This window comes from Macrobrachium nipponense, chromosome 8 (assembly GCF_015104395.2).
Source record: "Macrobrachium nipponense isolate FS-2020 chromosome 8, ASM1510439v2, whole genome shotgun sequence".
Classification (NCBI taxonomy): Eukaryota; Metazoa; Arthropoda; class Malacostraca; order Decapoda; family Palaemonidae; genus Macrobrachium; species Macrobrachium nipponense.
This window is the reverse complement of record NC_087203.1, coordinates 111,694,001-111,711,500: the sequence shown is the minus strand read 5'-3', so window position 1 is coordinate 111,711,500 and position 17,500 is coordinate 111,694,001. Positions and strand designations below refer to the sequence as shown.

General features: G+C 39.7%; 2 protein-coding genes across 2 annotated transcripts; both read right to left on the bottom strand.

Moving 5' to 3' along the window:
- Window positions 1–11,611: 11,611 nt before the first annotated feature.
- On the bottom strand, window positions 11,612–13,798 carry LOC135223187 (AF4/FMR2 family member lilli-like). Its single transcript, XM_064261690.1, has 2 exons — window positions 13,772–13,798; window positions 11,612–12,514 (listed from the first exon to the last, which is right to left on the bottom strand). The coding sequence occupies exons 1-2, from the start codon at window positions 13,796–13,798 to the stop codon at window positions 11,612–11,614; spliced, it is 930 nt and encodes a 309-aa protein (XP_064117760.1).
- Window positions 13,799–14,092: 294 nt separating this feature from the next.
- LOC135223186 (WAS/WASL-interacting protein family member 3-like) lies at window positions 14,093–14,620 on the bottom strand. Its single transcript, XM_064261689.1, has one exon. It carries the CDS (start codon window positions 14,618–14,620, stop codon window positions 14,093–14,095), a length of 528 nt encoding a protein of 175 aa, XP_064117759.1.
- Window positions 14,621–17,500: the final 2,880 nt, after the last annotated feature.

Here is a 17,500-nt window from a genome sequence, read left to right as displayed (position 1 = left end):
TTTCATAAATTGCAGCATTGATTATATTAGTGATGGCAAGTACCGTAATAATTTAAGGGTGGACCATTATTGATATTAAAGGGGTCTTAAAGTGAACGCTTTGTGCCCCTCGCTTTTATTTATTCAGGAATTATTCTCGTAAACAAAGGTGGCAAAGTGCGGATATATCGTACAATTACCTCTCTGATGCGAAGTGGCCCGTAAAACCCATTGGGACATAATGCCACGGGGAGATTTTGGCCCTTATGTGCTTTCGAGTCACCAACAAGCGTTTGCTAGGACGCATGCTTAATCAAACCCGGAGGGCGTTTAGATGCATCCAAGCCACTAATCCTACAATGTAACTGGTCGATGGAAATACCCATTCATTCCCGTTTCAGGTCGTTCCTTATCATTCGCGCCGGCGGGAGACGCTCGCCAGGCGTCGCTAAGGTCGACCGCCCCGTGGCGACGCGGCGCCAATTTCGACCGTGCGGCCCTCGGTCGCTTGGCGACTTCTCGCCCCCGCGTCGGGCGAATTCCTTCCCTCTTGAGTTAGTCTGGCTATTACTAATCGTGACGGCCGTAATGCTAGTTTTGCTCGTTAGGAACCATTTCAGGAGAAGATTTTCCTCGCTTGCGACGCCCTCATTCTCGGCCACAATCATTTCCCCTTCTCTCTCTCTCTCTCTCTCTCTCTCTCTCTCTCTCTCTCTCTCCGTCGTAATCTTGTGGTGGACGCCATTCTTTTGTTTTTCTTCACGAGATCTGAAGCTGTTCAATTGGAATTTCGCGCCTGCCTTGCGTCTCCCCCACCCCCCTCACCGCGGGGGCGGGGGCGGTATTTAGTTTTATCGTCGCCAGATCCAATGCGCAGTTTGCATCACGGGCGCGATTGAATAAGCAATTACTCAGACCGTAAGGATACCGTAATCCATCGTATCGTTGCGTTAATGGAACCGTAATACAAGCGTTTGGATCCCAGTGCGTAATTGATTTTTGTTACGCATTTTATTACTGTGCGTAACTGATTGTTTTTATTTTTAATCGGTAGATTTTCGTTTTGGATCCCAGAGCGTAATTGATTTTCGTTACGCATTTTATTACCGTGCGTAACTCATTTTCTTTAATCAGTTGATTTATGTTTTTACTTAATAATTGCTTTGTTTATTTTTTAATTTTTTAATCAGTATATTTTCGTTTTTACTTAATAATTGCTTTGTCTTTTTTTATTTTTTTAATCAGTAGATTTTCGTTATTAATTCATAATTGCTTTGTTTTGTTTTTATTTATTTAATCGGTAGATTTTCATTATTAATTCATAATTGCTTTGTTTTTTTATTATTTTAATCGGTAGATTTTCGTTATTAATTCATATTTTTGCTTTGTTTTAAATAATTGCTTTGATTTGTTTTTATTTTTAAATTTCGTTTTAACTTAATAATTGCTTTGATTTGTTTTTACTTATTTAATCAGTAGATTTCAGTTTTTAATTAATAATTGCACCTCAATACGGAACAGTTGTTGAATTTTCTGATGAAATTGAGTTTTATTCCTTTGTTGAGTCTTATTATTTAGGAAGTTTTATTGAATCGAATTAAATAGAAATTATTCATTTATTTCAGATATAAGAGATATACATTAGATAACATTGCTCACATACATTTCTTTACATCAGAGCTCTACAGAGGGTATTTCATAAATAGTAACACATTTATAGAATATATGATTTCTTATATACTAAATACTTTATTGTATCTCTCCCATACTATGTCTTCCATTATATTATTATTATTATTATTATATTATTATTATTATTATTATTATTCAGAAGATGAACCCTATTCATATGGAACAAGAGAAATACAGAAAGAAAAGAGATCTGACTTATTAAAGACAAAGAAAATAAATTAATAAATTAATAAATAGATAAAAAAAATTTTATGAAAACGCAAGGGGAATAATATTAGGGTGGGAACACATTTTAAATATAATCATAATTGAATGTTCATTAATCTAATCCTCGCTGGCTTGAGACAGTTACTCGTCAATTACCCATCAGTTACTCGTTAGTTAACCATCAGTTACTTGTCAGTTACCCATCAGTTACTCGTTAGTTACCCATCAGTTACTTGCCAGTTACCCATCAGTTACTCGTTGTTACCCCTCGGTTCCCATCAGTTACTCGCCAGTTACCCATCTCTAGTGACCTTCATCTGTTGCAGAAAGCTCCCTTCCACCCATCGTCGATATGTGCATCGGGTTAGTTTAATCGATTCTCTCTCTCTCTCTCGCTCTATCTCTCTCTATCTCTCTCTCTCATCATTCACCATCTTATAGGTCCTGAAATAATAAAAGTTAGATTATTGTTACTTGTTTAATCGATCTCTCTCTTCTCTCCTCTGCTCTCTCTCTCTCTCTCTCTCTCTCATCACCGACAACCTTATAAGCACCCTGGATATTAATGGAGATTAAAATATTGTTATTGTTTAATCGATTATCTCTCTCTCTCTCTCTCTCCTCTCTCTCTCTCTCTCTCTCTCTCTCTCACCACCAACAACCTTATATTACCCTGGAAATCACCAATAACCTTATAGGTACCCTGGAAGTTAATAAGTTAATAATAAAGGTTACATTATTGTTATTGTTTAATCGATTCTCTCTCTCTCTCTCTCTCTCTCTCTCTCTCTCTCTCTCATCACCGACAACCTTATAAGCACCTTGGAAATTAATGGAGCTATCTCAATTTGGCAGGGGGCGGAATTACGCCGCGATTTTTTTTATTCCCCAAAACAGTCAGGTAACGGGCGAAGCACCTCGTAAAACCAGGTTTTTTTTTTTTCCTACAGTTTTTGTGAGACGTAATACGGCAGTTAATTAGGGCGAATGAGATCTCTTATGCCTGAAATATCGATGATTAACCCCCCCTGTGAAACATGAGGTGAGGAAGGAGCACTCCTAATAACGACTGGAACGTATTGCATGATAGGCTGGAATTCGGGGCTGGAATTGGGGTTGGAATTTAGGTGGCACCTGTCGGTAATGGGCCTGGAGGATTCCAGTTTCAAGATGACACTGTTTTCCTGAAAGGGAGGACCAAGTCTTCGTTCGTTTACGAGGAGTCCTGGAGCCCATTCCTACTCATTCCTATTATTCTGCCTTTTCGTGGAGCCATGGATCTTTGTGAATGGGAGTCATGTATCTTTGTGAATTATTTGTGTCGTAGATGCAAGTTGGTAAACATATTACGCACAGGTTGAGAGCAAGTGGAGATCGAAAGTGAAAACCGAATTTTTGACCAGGTCTGTACAATCCTAAGGAACACTGGCTAGAATTACTACTACCAAGTCGTTAACTTGTATGCAGCCTGTTTATGATTTGTGTAGGATAAGTTGCCAACGTGTTTATAAAATGTTTGCTTTAGTGTGGGTTAACCCTTAAGGGATTTTAATTCGTGCTACCAGAATTTCCTGGAAAGAGATATATATATATATATATATATATATATATATATATATATATATATATATATATATATATATATACATGAATTTTTATCACATCACCGTGTTCATCATATTATATGCATTAAGCTACAAATGTCCTTCAATATCCAATTCACTCTACCTGTGAATGAATACAATTTTTCATATATGTTAACCGAAGGGGATTGTTTAGTTGATAATAATTTAGTCGTCTGTCGGATTCAAACCAGCGGACAGAGGAGAAATCAGGACTTCAGGGTAGTTACCGACTCGGCCAAGTGTGTGTTGATAATAGGTAGATTGATAACTTTATTTTGATCCTCGTATATATTCATTCAAGAGTTAAGTTGCTGGAGTAGTATACATTTTTTGCAAGAGTCGGCAAGTTCGTTATAGTGCACAGTATTGTTGCTTTGCGCTGTAATATTCTGCCACGAGACTTGTCTAACAACGGAGATGTAAATTTAGACGTCAAAGAAACGCCATGATGGCGTGTCTGGCGATGACATGCGAGACTCATTTGTAATGTTCTCAGTGATTAGAAACTTCCCAGGCTTTCAGATTTTTTAGAGCTGACATAAGGATCCAGAATGAGGTGGGGCCTTTGACTTTGTGATTCGTTTTTTTGGCATTTGGAACCAGAAGGAAAGACCGTAGTTTAGATTCTTGTCAGTGTATATTCTCTCTCTCTCTCTCTCTCTCTCTCTCTCTCTCTCTCTCTCTATTATATATATATATATATATATATATATATATATATATATATATATATATGTATATATTCTGCTAAAAAAACAGGATACGTTTAGGTATAGGAAGGCCCATTAAAACACTGATAAGGGTGGGAGTTAGTCCGCGGGAATATAGTCCTCAGTTTTAAACCAGAGTTGATTTAATGGGCTTTTATACTGATATATAGATCATAGTATATATATATATATATATATATATATATATATCTATATAGATATATATATATATTATTATATATATATATATATATATATATATATATATATATATATATATGTATGTATAGGTATGTATATATGTATGTATGTGCATCCATTTGAATGATTGCCGACTGGTTTAAAGACATTTTGAGAAACATTTCATGTGCTACACATATCTTCCCCCAATTAGACTGAAATGTGAGTCATAGACTAGCGTATGTTTAATGTGCTGTGCAACAGATTAATGTTATGCGTTCTCAGGGAAATGAGCGAGGTGACCCGAGCTGACCGAACCGAGGTCAAAAAGGGTCAGTGACTCGTAGGAACAACAAGGACTCGACTCAGGATAGTGCCTCCTCCCCACACACCCTTTCCACTGGACCCACTTCCGATTCGACTCAGGACAACCCCCCCCCCACACTAATTCTTCCAATGATATTGGCACACCCCCTTCCCTTCTGGACACCCTAGAGACTCCCAGTGACCCCCCAATCCCCCTCCCTCCAGTGGCCCTCCCCCCAAATCCCCAAGCCCCCACTCCAAGACCCGACTGAGTACAGTGCTCCACCCCCACTGATACACCCCAGGAAAATACCCCCTTTTCATTCTGACTCCCTGGACAACCGCCGCCCTCGCCACCTCCCACCCCCCCCCCCCCCCCCCCGCTCCGCCCAGTGCCTCCAATCCCACCCCTATAATACACCCCCACTGACTCCACTCACGAAAGCAATCCCCCTTCCCCCTTCATTCCTCAGAAACTTCTCCAGACTCAAGTCAGGATAACCCATCCCCACAATACAACCCAGGACAGTGCCGACCCCCTCCCCCCCCCCCCCTTCAGACACATGTGGACTCCCCCTCGGACAATGTCCCCCCCATCCCCCACCCTTTCCCTGGACCCCCTACCCCCTCCCCGCCGATTCTACTGAAGCCTTATAACATCTTTCAAGATTTTCAAACGAGACGGCTTATATCTAACCAAGGCCGTAACCTTAGTCCTTTATTAATTAATTATTTATTTATTTACGTTCGCACCAATCAATTCTGGGTAACCATTTCTGAAACGGCCCTTGTGGTCTCTTATTAGGGCGTGGATCGTTTGCCAGTGGAGTTCCCCCCCCCCCCCCTCCCCCCTCCCTCTCATCCGTCGGAGAGCTTCTGAATAGTCCACCTTTCCCAGTGCGAAGCCATTAAGGGTGAGAAGTTTGGTACCTGAGTGGCACTCCTTGGTGTCGATATTTCGCGCCTCTGTCTCTCTCTCTCTCTCTCTCTCTCTCTCTCTCTCTCTCACAACTTCAGTTATCGTTAGCATCATGATATCATCATTACTCTTTGTGGTAATGTTTTGAATTTTAGTCTTATCTCTCTCTCTCTCTCTCTCTCTCTCTCTCATTATCGTCACCCTAACTGGTAATGTGCCGAATATTCGTGGTCTTTAATTTACTAAAGGTAACGCTACTACGTTTATCATTAGAATCCCAATAAATGTGATTCATTCATTTATTCATGAGAGAGAGAGAGAGAGAGAGAGAGAGAGAGAGAGAGAGAGAGAGAGAGAGAGAGATATATTTTACGAAGGTTATCCAAGTCGAAAGTACCTTCTTATAGTATATTTTATGAATACGAATAAAGGATTTATTTCTACCCACCTTCCATTACATATACCATACATGCATATTTTCAAATACCCTCACGCTGGCCAAACATGCACGTGTTTATTTGTTCATTTGTTTCTCACGTCATATGTTCAGGACATGAGATTGTGCAGTATAGATACACATGAAGGTGTTTGTGTATTTATACTTTTGATATTAACCTTTATCCGTTTCTTATAGATCCTCTGTGTTCTTCTTTATCATTTTACTGCCGTTTAGATATTCCTCAAACATATTCGTATTCCCATGGTTGAAAAGTGATTATGTATACACCATATCGTACATCAGTTTTATAAGTTTGGAATGTTCTCCGTTTGATGTTGTGAAAGCTGTTTCTGTCTAGCAAAATTATAAGACATTTGTAATTTATCCTAAATTTTAAGTGTATTTTATTTTCCTTTTTATAATTTATCCTAATTTTTAAGTGTATCATATTTTCCGTTCAGCCTGAGATTCCCCAAAAGCTTGAAATAATCCAATTTTTTTATATTTAAAAAAATTGTCATTTTTCATATATACAAAAATGTTCATTTTTCATATTTAAAAAATTTCTTTTATTATAGTTTTTAAAAAATCTTATTTTTTTATATTTTTACAAAATTATGATTTTTTATATTTACAAAAGTTCTCAAAAAATTTCATTTTTTATATACAAAATTCTCATTTTTCATGTCTACGGAAATTCCATTTTTTTGCATTTACAAAAATTCTCATATATTATATATGAAAAATTCTCACTTTTATATAAACACAAATTCCCATTTATTATATTTACAAAATTTCTCATTTTGTATTTCTACAAAAATTCTTATTTTTTATTTCTACAAAAATTCCCATTTTTCATATTTACAAAAGTTCTCATCAGTACCATTCGCAAACGGTGATATGACGGGATTCGTGACGTAGCGAAAACGAAAGACTGACTGGCAAAGCTTTGCAACTGATTGTAACTCGGTGAAAGATAAAGTTAAGTATATCTTAGTTTAACCAGACCACTGAGCTGATTAACAGCTCTCCTAGGACTGGCCCAAAGGATTAGATAATATTTTTACGTGGCTAGGAACCAATTGGTCACCTAGCAACGGGTCATTACAGCTTATTGTGGGATCCGAACCACATTATATTCAGAAATGAATTTCTATCACCAGAAATAAATTCCTCTGATTCCGCGTTGGCTGAGCCGGGATTCGAACTTCGGACCAACGAATTGGCAGCCGAGCGCGAAAACCACTCGTCCAGCGAGGAACTACTGACTCAGTGAAAGAAACCTATAGATATAATTCAGAAATTTCAAAGAAAACTCATAATCACACGAGTCAATAAAAGGGGAAAGTATATCCACAGTAGTATGCCTGTTGATTTTGTTATTTAAAAGATATTTTGTTATTTAAGATATATTTCAAATAACAAAATCAAACAGGCATACTTCTGTGGATTTATTTTCCCATTCAGAAATTTGTTAATCTGGATGAAAAAGAAAGAAATGATCAATGTATTCGATAAAATGGTGAACAAATAGGGACACGAGACTTTAAAACGGCCATTTAAACAGAAGATATAAATCAGACTCCTAAAAATGGACGAAGAAAAAAAACCATAAATAAATTCAATGAAATGGTTAAGAAGTGGAGGAATAGTGACAGGTACATACATACTACATACATACATACATACATACATACATACATACATACATACTTACTTAGACAGATGATTAAGAACAGCACAAGAAACCTGGGGACCAAAGGACATTCCCAATTTTCCACGGAACGTAAATAATTAAGGAAACCATTTTTTAATTTTTATTTATTTATTTATTTATTTATTTATTTATTTATTTATTATTATTATCATTATTATTGGTAATGGCTTCAGGAAAGACGAAACGAAGTAATGAGTCTGTGAAATGCTTGCGATTGGAAGGAGAGAGAGAGAGAGAGAGAGAGAGAGAGAGAGAGAGAGAGAGAGAGAGAGAGACGAAGAACCTGGAGATTAAAAGAAAATGAAGAAGGAACATTAATAATCGAAGCCACTTCATTATGGCCCACGTGAATTGTTGGGGAACGCGGGGCCATGATATCACCTCGGCCACACTTTCGTGTCTCGGCCCCATCCATTTGGCATTACACCCCGCCCCATAAACCTTTCATTTTATTCATCCTCGGACGCAGAGCAGTAGTCCCTGCATTTTTACCGGCGCTCTCTCTCTCTCTCTCTCTCTCTCTCTCGCTGCCCTTACTCATCCCCTTATTCATCAGAGCCACTTAAATCACGCGGGCGTAGGTTGTCATCACCCGCCAATTCGCGGGGGTCCAGATATTCATTTTTCTCTCTCTCTCTCTCTCTTTTTTTTATTCTTTTTTATTTCGGCCATTTTCCCCCGACATAAACAACTGTAGTGTTCTCTTGTATCACGGTTTTGGAAGCCCCGTGGCTCTCTCTCTCTTGTTTCTCTCTCTCTCTCTTTCTCTCTCTCTCTCTCTGTGTCTCCCTCTCCTCCTCCTCCTCCTCCTCCTCTCCTCCTCCTCTCCTCTCCTCCCTCTCCTCCTCCTCCTCCTCCTCCTCCTCCCCATTCCTCCCTCCTTTCTCCCTTTTTCCAATTCTATTTTTACCTGAAATCTAATCATCATATTTCTTAGTTTTTGCACTAATCCCGTATGTCAATTTTTGATGTCCCACCTTCGACACATTGTATGTCACGCACTTGGTAATCTCGCCATGGCCATTGGTTATGGGTTTCAGGTACCTATAATTCAACTCTGTGCTCCTCTCTCTCTCTTTCTCTCACGTTCCATTTGCTGGATGGTTTCTACGTAATCTACTCGAAAAGACAGTAAAACTTAGTAAAATGTGGCCGTAATTATGACCGAAATGTTGCAGTTACCCCGTGAAAGAATATGACGGTTTTATATTTCGAGCAGTTCGTCTCTGTACCCTTTACTGATTTCCTGACATTGTGTATGTTTACGAATACGCATATTTAATCATCAATGCCGAAAATGATTTAGAAGTATGCCTATACCTCGCGATTTCTCAACAGCGTAGAACGAATAATATCCAGTATCCTTAAAGGTTGTCATAGTTACTTCAGCCGAAGTATGAAATTACGTCTTAAAATTATTGACATATATGTCATGCAACCAGATGTCAAGATTATAGTCTTTACAGTGATGATAATTCTGAATTATTCGCAATTACAGCCATTTTGACAATACGTTCGTATATTACATTGGATTTTCTTCACATTCTTCAGTCAAACGAATTTCACGATGCTAAAATGAAAAAGAATTCTTTCCTATAAACCGCCATGGGAAGCAATTTTCGAAAAAGTATAATTTTCGCGAGAGAGAGAGAGAGAGAGAGAGAGAGAGAGAGAGAGAGAGAGAGAGAGAGAGAGAGAGAGGGTCCCCATCAAAATGACTGGTTCGTAGTCATGGTTTTGGCGAAAAGAAAGTCGGAAATAAATAAAAATCCCCGGGTCAGTACTTTACAGTAAGGAAACACGGTACGTATTTTGTCGTCACGCGAGATTTCTGTTGATGGCACGAGAGAGAGAGAGAGAGAGAGAGAGAGAATGGGTTTTGTATGATGCACATGAGAGAGAGAGAGAGAGAAGAGAGAGAGAGAGAGAGAAAGTGGTTTGTACTGATGACACATGAGAGAGGGAGAGAGAGAGAGGGAAGGAAGATTTGTATTGGTAACTCATGGAAGAGAGAGAGAGAGATTTGTAGTGATGATACGAGAGAGAGAGAGAGAGAGAGAGAGAGAGAGAGAGGTTTTGACTGATGACACATGAGACAGGGAGAGAGAGAGAGGGAAGGGAGATTTGTGATGATTGGTAACTCATGGAAGAGAGAGAGAGAGAGTAAGGAGACATGAATTCATGAGAGAGACAGACAGACAGACAGATAGACAGACAGAGTGAGAGAGAGTGGTTTGTATTGATGACACTTGAAAGACAGAGAGAGAGAGAGAGAGAGAGAAAAGGAAGATTTGTATTGGTGACCCATGGAAGAGAGAGAGAGTAAGGAGACATGTATTCATGAGAGAGAGAGAGAGAGAGAGAGAGAGAGAGAGAGAGACTAAGCATATATTTTTATATAAGCATTCGAGAATTTCCTTTTATTTCTACAGCCTATCAATCGCTTCGTTAGAAAAATGAAATCAAAATATTACAAAGACATTAAAAATAAAAATAAAAAACTGATATGGACATCGCACACATAACGAAGAAGGAAAAATCCAGCCAAGACACCATTGTCGGGCGGAGATGGCGCAAACACACACACACACACGAACACACACACGCCCGTAAGTTCGGGATGTCATTATTCATAGGATTCCCTGACGCGGTCCTATATAGTTATGGGTCGCCTGCACGTACCCGAGAGCCAGTCGGCGAGGGATTGGTCCAGACTGAAGAAGACTTTATAATTACCTCCACCTCCTCCTCCTCCTCCTCCTCCTCCTCCGTCTGACTGACATGGAGGATTTTCTGATTTCATCCATGTCTGAGTTTCCTGGTTTCATTTATTGATTTTATTTGTTATTTCTTTTCTTCTGTGATTCTTATGAGCGTATTTATATATTTGTATTCTTCTTCTTTTTGTTTTGTTTTTTGTTTTGCATAATTTTAAATCTCCTTTTTTACCTTCTTCGTTCATTTCGCTTTCGTCCCTTCCTGGTTCTTTTCCTCCATAATGAGACTTATTTATTGCCTCAGTCTCCAGCGGAGTGCATGTATCTCCCTGTTTGTAGATAGGTGGGGGGAGGGGGGGGTGGGGAAGGGGGTGAGGGGTGGACAAGGGAAAGGGATTGGGGAGGGTGGGATCGGGGGGTCTTCTTCGTCGCACGCTCACACGTATACACGAACGTACATACGTACGTACGTACATAGTGGCTTCCCCCTTCCCAAGCACAAGACCATGCTCGCCATCATCATCGAGGTCGTGCCCTGCAGCCGGACACCTCCTTTCCACCTCCCTCCTCCACCTCCTCCTCCTCCTACCTTACTCCTCAGTGGTCACTCAAGAGCAAACGCTTCATCCAGGAGATGATAAAAATGATAATGATAATGATAATGATGACTCCGTGAAGCAGCGTCGGACTTCCTCCTCAGTGGTCACTCAAGAGCAAAAGCTTCATCCAGATGATGATAATGATAATGATAATGATAAAAGATGATAATGATGACTGCGTGACGCAGCGTCCGAGCACAGCCCACCGAATGGCTTCAGTCACATCCTGCTAATCCAAATAAGTTGTTCGGGTAATACCTCTGGGCCATCAACATGATCCCCGGGGGTTCTCCTGTTACTTGGCGGCCGCGGGTATATACTAACGGCGGCGGCGGCTCAGGTAGGGGAAATTAATTGAATAATTGCGGGGCCTAGCGAATGTAAGAGATATTGTGAGTGTTTTTGTGTTTGTGTGTGTGTGTGTGTGTGTGTGGTCATCTATAGAATGGCAAAAGATGATGTGCCTGTTCTTGGGAATCGGGTGGGAATCGGGACAAGAGGCAAAGACAGGGCATTTGGAATTATTCGTAGGGTTGATGTTGCTGTTGCTGTTCTACCTCCTTCTGTTCTGTTCCTGTTGTTGCTTCTCCTCCCCCTCCTCCTGCTGTCGAAGCTGTTGCTATTGTTGTGTGGCTTGATGTTGCTGTTGTTTCTCCTGCTTCTGCTGCTGCTGCTTTTGTTTCTCCTGCTGTTCCTCCTCCTTCTGCTGTTGCTCCTCCTTCTCCTCCTCCTCCTCCTCCTCCCGCTCCTGTTGTCGAAGCTGTTGCTATTCTGTGGCTTGATGTTGCTTCTGTTGTTGTTCGCCTGCTCTTCCTCCTCCTGCTGTTACTGTTTTTCCTCCTCCTGTTGTTGCTCCTGCTGCTGTTCCTGTTGTTGCTTCTCCTCCTCCTCCTCCTCCTCCTCCTCCTCCTCCTCCTGTCGAAGCTGTTACTATTGCGTGGCTTGATGTTGCGTCTGCCGTTGCCGTTGTTTCTCCAGGTGTCCCCCCTCCCGCTGTTGTTGCTTCTGCTGTTGTTGTTCTTCCCCTCGCTGCCGTTGCTCTCCCTCCCGCTGTTGCTTCTGCCGTTGCTATTGTGTGGCTGAAGAAGGTGGCTGGTGGGAATGAAATAGTGGCGAGGTTGGGGCGAAGATAAAGTTATGGGATGGGGTGGGGTTTTGGGACAAGGGTGCCGAAAGGAACTGCTGCTGGTTGGGGTGGTGGGGTGGGTAGAGGAGATCGGGAGTGGGTGGTAGGGAAGAGGTATAGGAAGGGAGGCTGATGTATCGGTGGCAAGAACAACAACAACAGCAACAAAAACAAGAGCAGTCACACAGCAGTAGCGTCTGGATCCTGGATCTCCCGAAAAGGAGGAAAGGAACGGATGGAGATCCAGGAAGTTGTGAGGACGAAATAATGAGAGGAGAAGTGGCTTTGATGGACGCCCCTAGGAAACAGGAGGCCGACTTACAGCGACAGAAAAGTCGGGGAGGAAGTCTGTGCCATTGGGGAACGATGCTTCGGAGGTAAAGGAGGGGAAGGGAAAGGATTGTGTATACACCCCTCAGGGGGAATGATAGAGGAGGTCCCTGGGAATGAGACAATGATAGAAAAAGGAATAGTCGTGAGATTTTTTTTCCTTTTTGGTGTTGTCAAATTATTAAATATACGTGTTTTATTATTATTATTATTATTATTATTATTATATTATTATTATTATTAATAATAATAATAATAATAATAATAATAATAATAATAATAATAATAATAATAATAATAATAATAATAATCCCCGCCTGAGGAGGTCCGCAAGACTCGAGAACGCTCGCCGTATGAGTCACCTTCCCAGGAAACAGAAATGATAATAATATTAATAATAATAATAATAATAATAATAATAATTAATAATAATAATATGTTTTATCAGAAATTATTGCTGCCCATCAGCTGCATTAATTTTTATAGATGTTCTTCATTATTTTAATTGTGGTTTTCTCATTGTTGCTTAAACTGGTGAGGGCAACAATTAGGAAACCACAATTAGACAAAATAGGGAAGAATCTCTATAAAATTAATGCAGCTGATGCATCCATAATTCTTTATTAAAAACATGTTTAAAAGAGGCTTTGCTTCCAGCGTACACTAACGTAAATAATAATAATGATAATAATAATAATAATAATAATAATAATAATAATAATAATAATAATAATAATAATAATAATAATAATAATAATAATATTCGCTTGAACACTGCAATGGTAAGGTCCTTCCTCAAAGGTATTAATGCATATTATTTAATATATATTCACACTGACTCCATTGTGGATTACTCATCATTAGCAATGAAAAATATGACTGATATTTAGTGAATAATAATAATAGTTATTACAATGACAAAGCATATAATGCTGGTAATTAATATATATATATATATATATATATATATATATATACATATATATACACACACAAAACATATAATTCTCTCTCTCTCTCTCTCTCGCTCTCTCTCCTCTCTCTCTCTCTCTCTCTCTCTCTCTCTGTATTTGCTGGGATGAATTTAACGTAATATTAGTTGAGGTTATGGTTCCAATACCTAGTAATGTTTTTCTTTTGGTTTCTATTCATTACATTACAATGGATTAAAGGCATTAGGATTGAATTTCACTCATGTACCATTAAGATATAAGATTCAACTTGCCAACTTGCAAACAGGGTTCATCGCCATCGGTTCTGACCCAGACTTCAAAGACGCCTGAAAGAGACTTCCTTTTTTTTCTCTTCCAAATTCCTCCTCTCTCCCAAAAAAAAAAACAAAAAAAAAAAAAAAAAAAAAAAAAAGAAAGTATGGCGACAATCATGTTCCTGTCAATTTGCCGTAGCGAGATTGTATGCCGATGAGGTCTCCTCCTCCTCCTCCTCCTCCTCCTCCTCCTGCCTCCTCCTTCCTCCTTTATTGCCATGGGAGGAACGAAGGGCCAATTTGAATTCAGCCCTTATATCTGATAGCCCCGGATGTGTGTCACGGACGAGGGAAATAACCCCCCGAAAGGTAGTGGTGTCCCGTATAACGTCGAGTTTGGGTTGGGGGCGGGGCGGGGGGCCGGTCTTGGGAGGTCCTTGGAGGAGGAGGAGAAGGAGGAGGTGGTGGAGGCGGAGGTGGAGAAGGAGGAGGAGGATGAGGAGGAGAAGGAGGAGGAGGAGGTAAAAAGGAGAGGGGGAGGGGGGAGGAATGAGGAGGAGAAGGAGGGGAGGAGGATAGGGGTAAAGGAGATGGGGACCAAAGAGAGAGGTGAATAGAGGAGGAGGAGGGAGGTAAAAAGAAGATGGACCCGGGGAGAGGAAAAAGAGGAGGTGGAAGAAGAGGAGGTGTAGGAGGTGGAAGAGAAGGAGGAGGAGGAGGAGGAGGAGGTGGAATCGGAAGAGGTGTAAGAGGAAGTGGAAGGGGAGGAGGAGCCGGAGGGGAAGGATGGGAGGAGGAGAAAGAGGTGGAAGAGTAGGAGACTGAGGAGGAGGTTGAGGAGGAGGAGGAGGAGGATGCAAGATACATGTAAGGAACGTGATGATGGTCCTCTCGAGATCCAGCAAATGTGGGCCGAGGTTCTTCACTGCGTTGGTGGGGAGGGGGGGGGCGGGGTGGGGTGTGGATAAAGGGGATAACACCCAAGTCGAGTGGGTGGTTAAGTCGTTCTTCAGGAAAATTTCATGGCAGGAGGAGAAGGTTGTGGAGGGAATGATTCACATCGGAGTGAGTCATTTTGTTTGTTCATGTATTAGCCATTTTTAATAAATTTATTTTATTAAAAAAAAAAAAAAAAAAAAAAAAAAAAAAAAACTAAATCCGCATAGGTCGACCCTGACCTTCCCAGTTTAAAAAAGGGGAAGGTGTCTTAGAACGTTTCGAAGTTTAAAAAAAAAAAGAAGAATAAAAAAAAGTGTTTTACATATTTCCGAATTCAGTGATTCTAGGTCTGCAAGATCTCACCCCTGTACCTAACTTGCCAGTCAAGTATCTGAAAGTGTCCGTATAAAATAAAATGCTAAAAATAAATAAAATAAAATAAAAAATAAAAAATAATTTTTTTTTATAAACTTTACCTAATTTAATGACGCCTATTTTTCGTTCATCAAAGGTTGGCCTGGTAATTAGGTTTTTTTTTAATTGCTTAACCCGCACAGCATAATCAGCTGTATGGCACATTCTATTCGAAAACTCTAAAAGGTGCGTTTTATTCACACTAATGAGCAAGATAGACAAGAAGAATGAATATTCGTATTGCAATAAATTACATAAACAAAAAGATATAAAAAAAGTATAAGAGAAAGACTCAGAGAAGGACTGAATTACCTGTACATTCCAACAATTACAGGAAGAGTTTTTTTTAGCCGTAGTTCGCATTCCACATGGAAGGTATATATATATATATATATATATATAATATATATATATATATATATATATATATATATATATATATATATATATTATATATATATATATATATATATCCATACAATATATATATATAATATATATATATGATATGTATATATATATATATGGCTCTGGAGTTCTCGTAGTGCGTTCATTTATTCAGCGGAGTCAGTTACTGACCTCTTGGAATGGACGTGGAATTGAACTGCATATTACCAGCATTAAAATTGGACATGTAATTTACCTTATGGCGCCGTAACAGCGGAATAATGCGGCCGTTACTTGGGCTAAATGTAAGATAGTTTTTGTCCCCGGCGTACGATTGATAACAGATGGCACTCACTTTGCATTAACTCAAGAATATTTTTTTTTATTTTTTTAGGATTTCGGATTAACTTGATTTTTTTACCCCCGAAATGGATGGTTATCTCTCATGGCTTTTTTTTTTCTTGTCATAGGTAAATGTTTTCCGATAATTACAATTTTAGTTGTGTTATTGAAAAATGGTAACCTTTGCACTTTTGAAACCCATTTTCTCTGAAAGAGAAGTCCCATTTCTAACTTTTTTTTTTTTGGTGCCATTTTTGTTCAGTAATAAAGATAGGAGTTTGAAAACCCTATTGCATGTGAATGGCTTATTGTAATTGGTGCTGCTAGCTACCGTTGCTGCTGCTGCTCCTGCTCTCTCTCTCTCTCTCTCTCTCTCTCTCCTCCTCTCTCGTTCTCTCTCTCTCTCTCTCTCTCTCTCTCTCCCGTTTTCTTCTATGCTGCTTTGCGCTACATGGTTTTTTTTCCCACCTCTCCTCCCCACTAATAGATTAGTGGCGGTGTGTATGTGTGTGTATGTGTATGTGCGTGTATGCTTTGGTTTTCTTTCCACACTGCTTTATCATTATGTTCCATATTGCCCTCTTTTTATCATTCTTTATTGTCATTTTCTTTGCCATTCCCTTTTTGTATCAGTTGCCTATATACAGGCTCTCTCATATTCCATTCTTTGCCTTTTTCATTATTCCAGCTATCCATTAACCTCAACTTATCTTTATTCATTTCCGTTCGGTGTTGTAGCTGTTAATTATATCAGTCCATTTTTCTCCTTCGCTTCTTCTTCTTCTCATTGTTTCTCGCTTCTTGCGAATGTTTTTTTTTTTTCTCTCCTCGCTTATTCTCTTTGTTCTCTCGTTCAGTCTCATTTCCTTGTTCGCTTAAACTCTTGTTCTTATCCTGATCTCCTGTTGACGTGGTTTTAATCTCTCTATTTCATCCACATTTAGTCTTGACTCGTGTCGTACGGTCTTTTCATCACTCTCTCTCTCTCTCTCTCTCTCTCTCTCTCTCTCTCTCTCTGATATCTCTTTCTTTCCTTTGTTAACCAATTGTTTGGTGTCCTTTTTGTTTTTTTTATTCCCTTCTTTATCGTCTTGTTTTGCATCTCCCTTTTTCTTGTCTGCTCTATATCTCCCTTATTTCTTTGTTTCTGCTTCTAGTGGTTTTTATCCCCTGTCAGCTCTCTCTCTCTCTCTCTCTCTCTCTCTCTCTCTCTCTCATACTTGACCATTTTCCCAATCAGATAGTTCTGTCTTTCGCTTCGCAAGAGTCACGAGTCTCTCTCTCTCTCTCTCTCTTCTCTCTCTCTCTCTCATAGTTCACCGTTTTCCTTATTTAATATTCTCTCTCTCCTACTTGCCCGTTTTCCAAATTCAGCCTCTCTCTCTCTCTCTCTCTCTCTCTCTCTCTCTCCTAGTTGTCCATTTTCCCTATTTAGCCTTTTTCCACCTCTCTCTCTCTCTCTCTCTCTCTCTCTCTCTCTCCTCTCTCCTAGTTGTCCGTTTTGCCCTATTTAGCCTTTGTTTTCCACCTCTCTCTCTCTCTCTGTCTCTTCAGGTTGCCCGTTTTCCCTATTTAGCCTTTTTCCACTTCTCTCTCTCTCTCTCTCTATCTATCTCTCTCTCCACGTCGCGCATTACGCGCGTTCACGTTCATGTCAAAATTCAG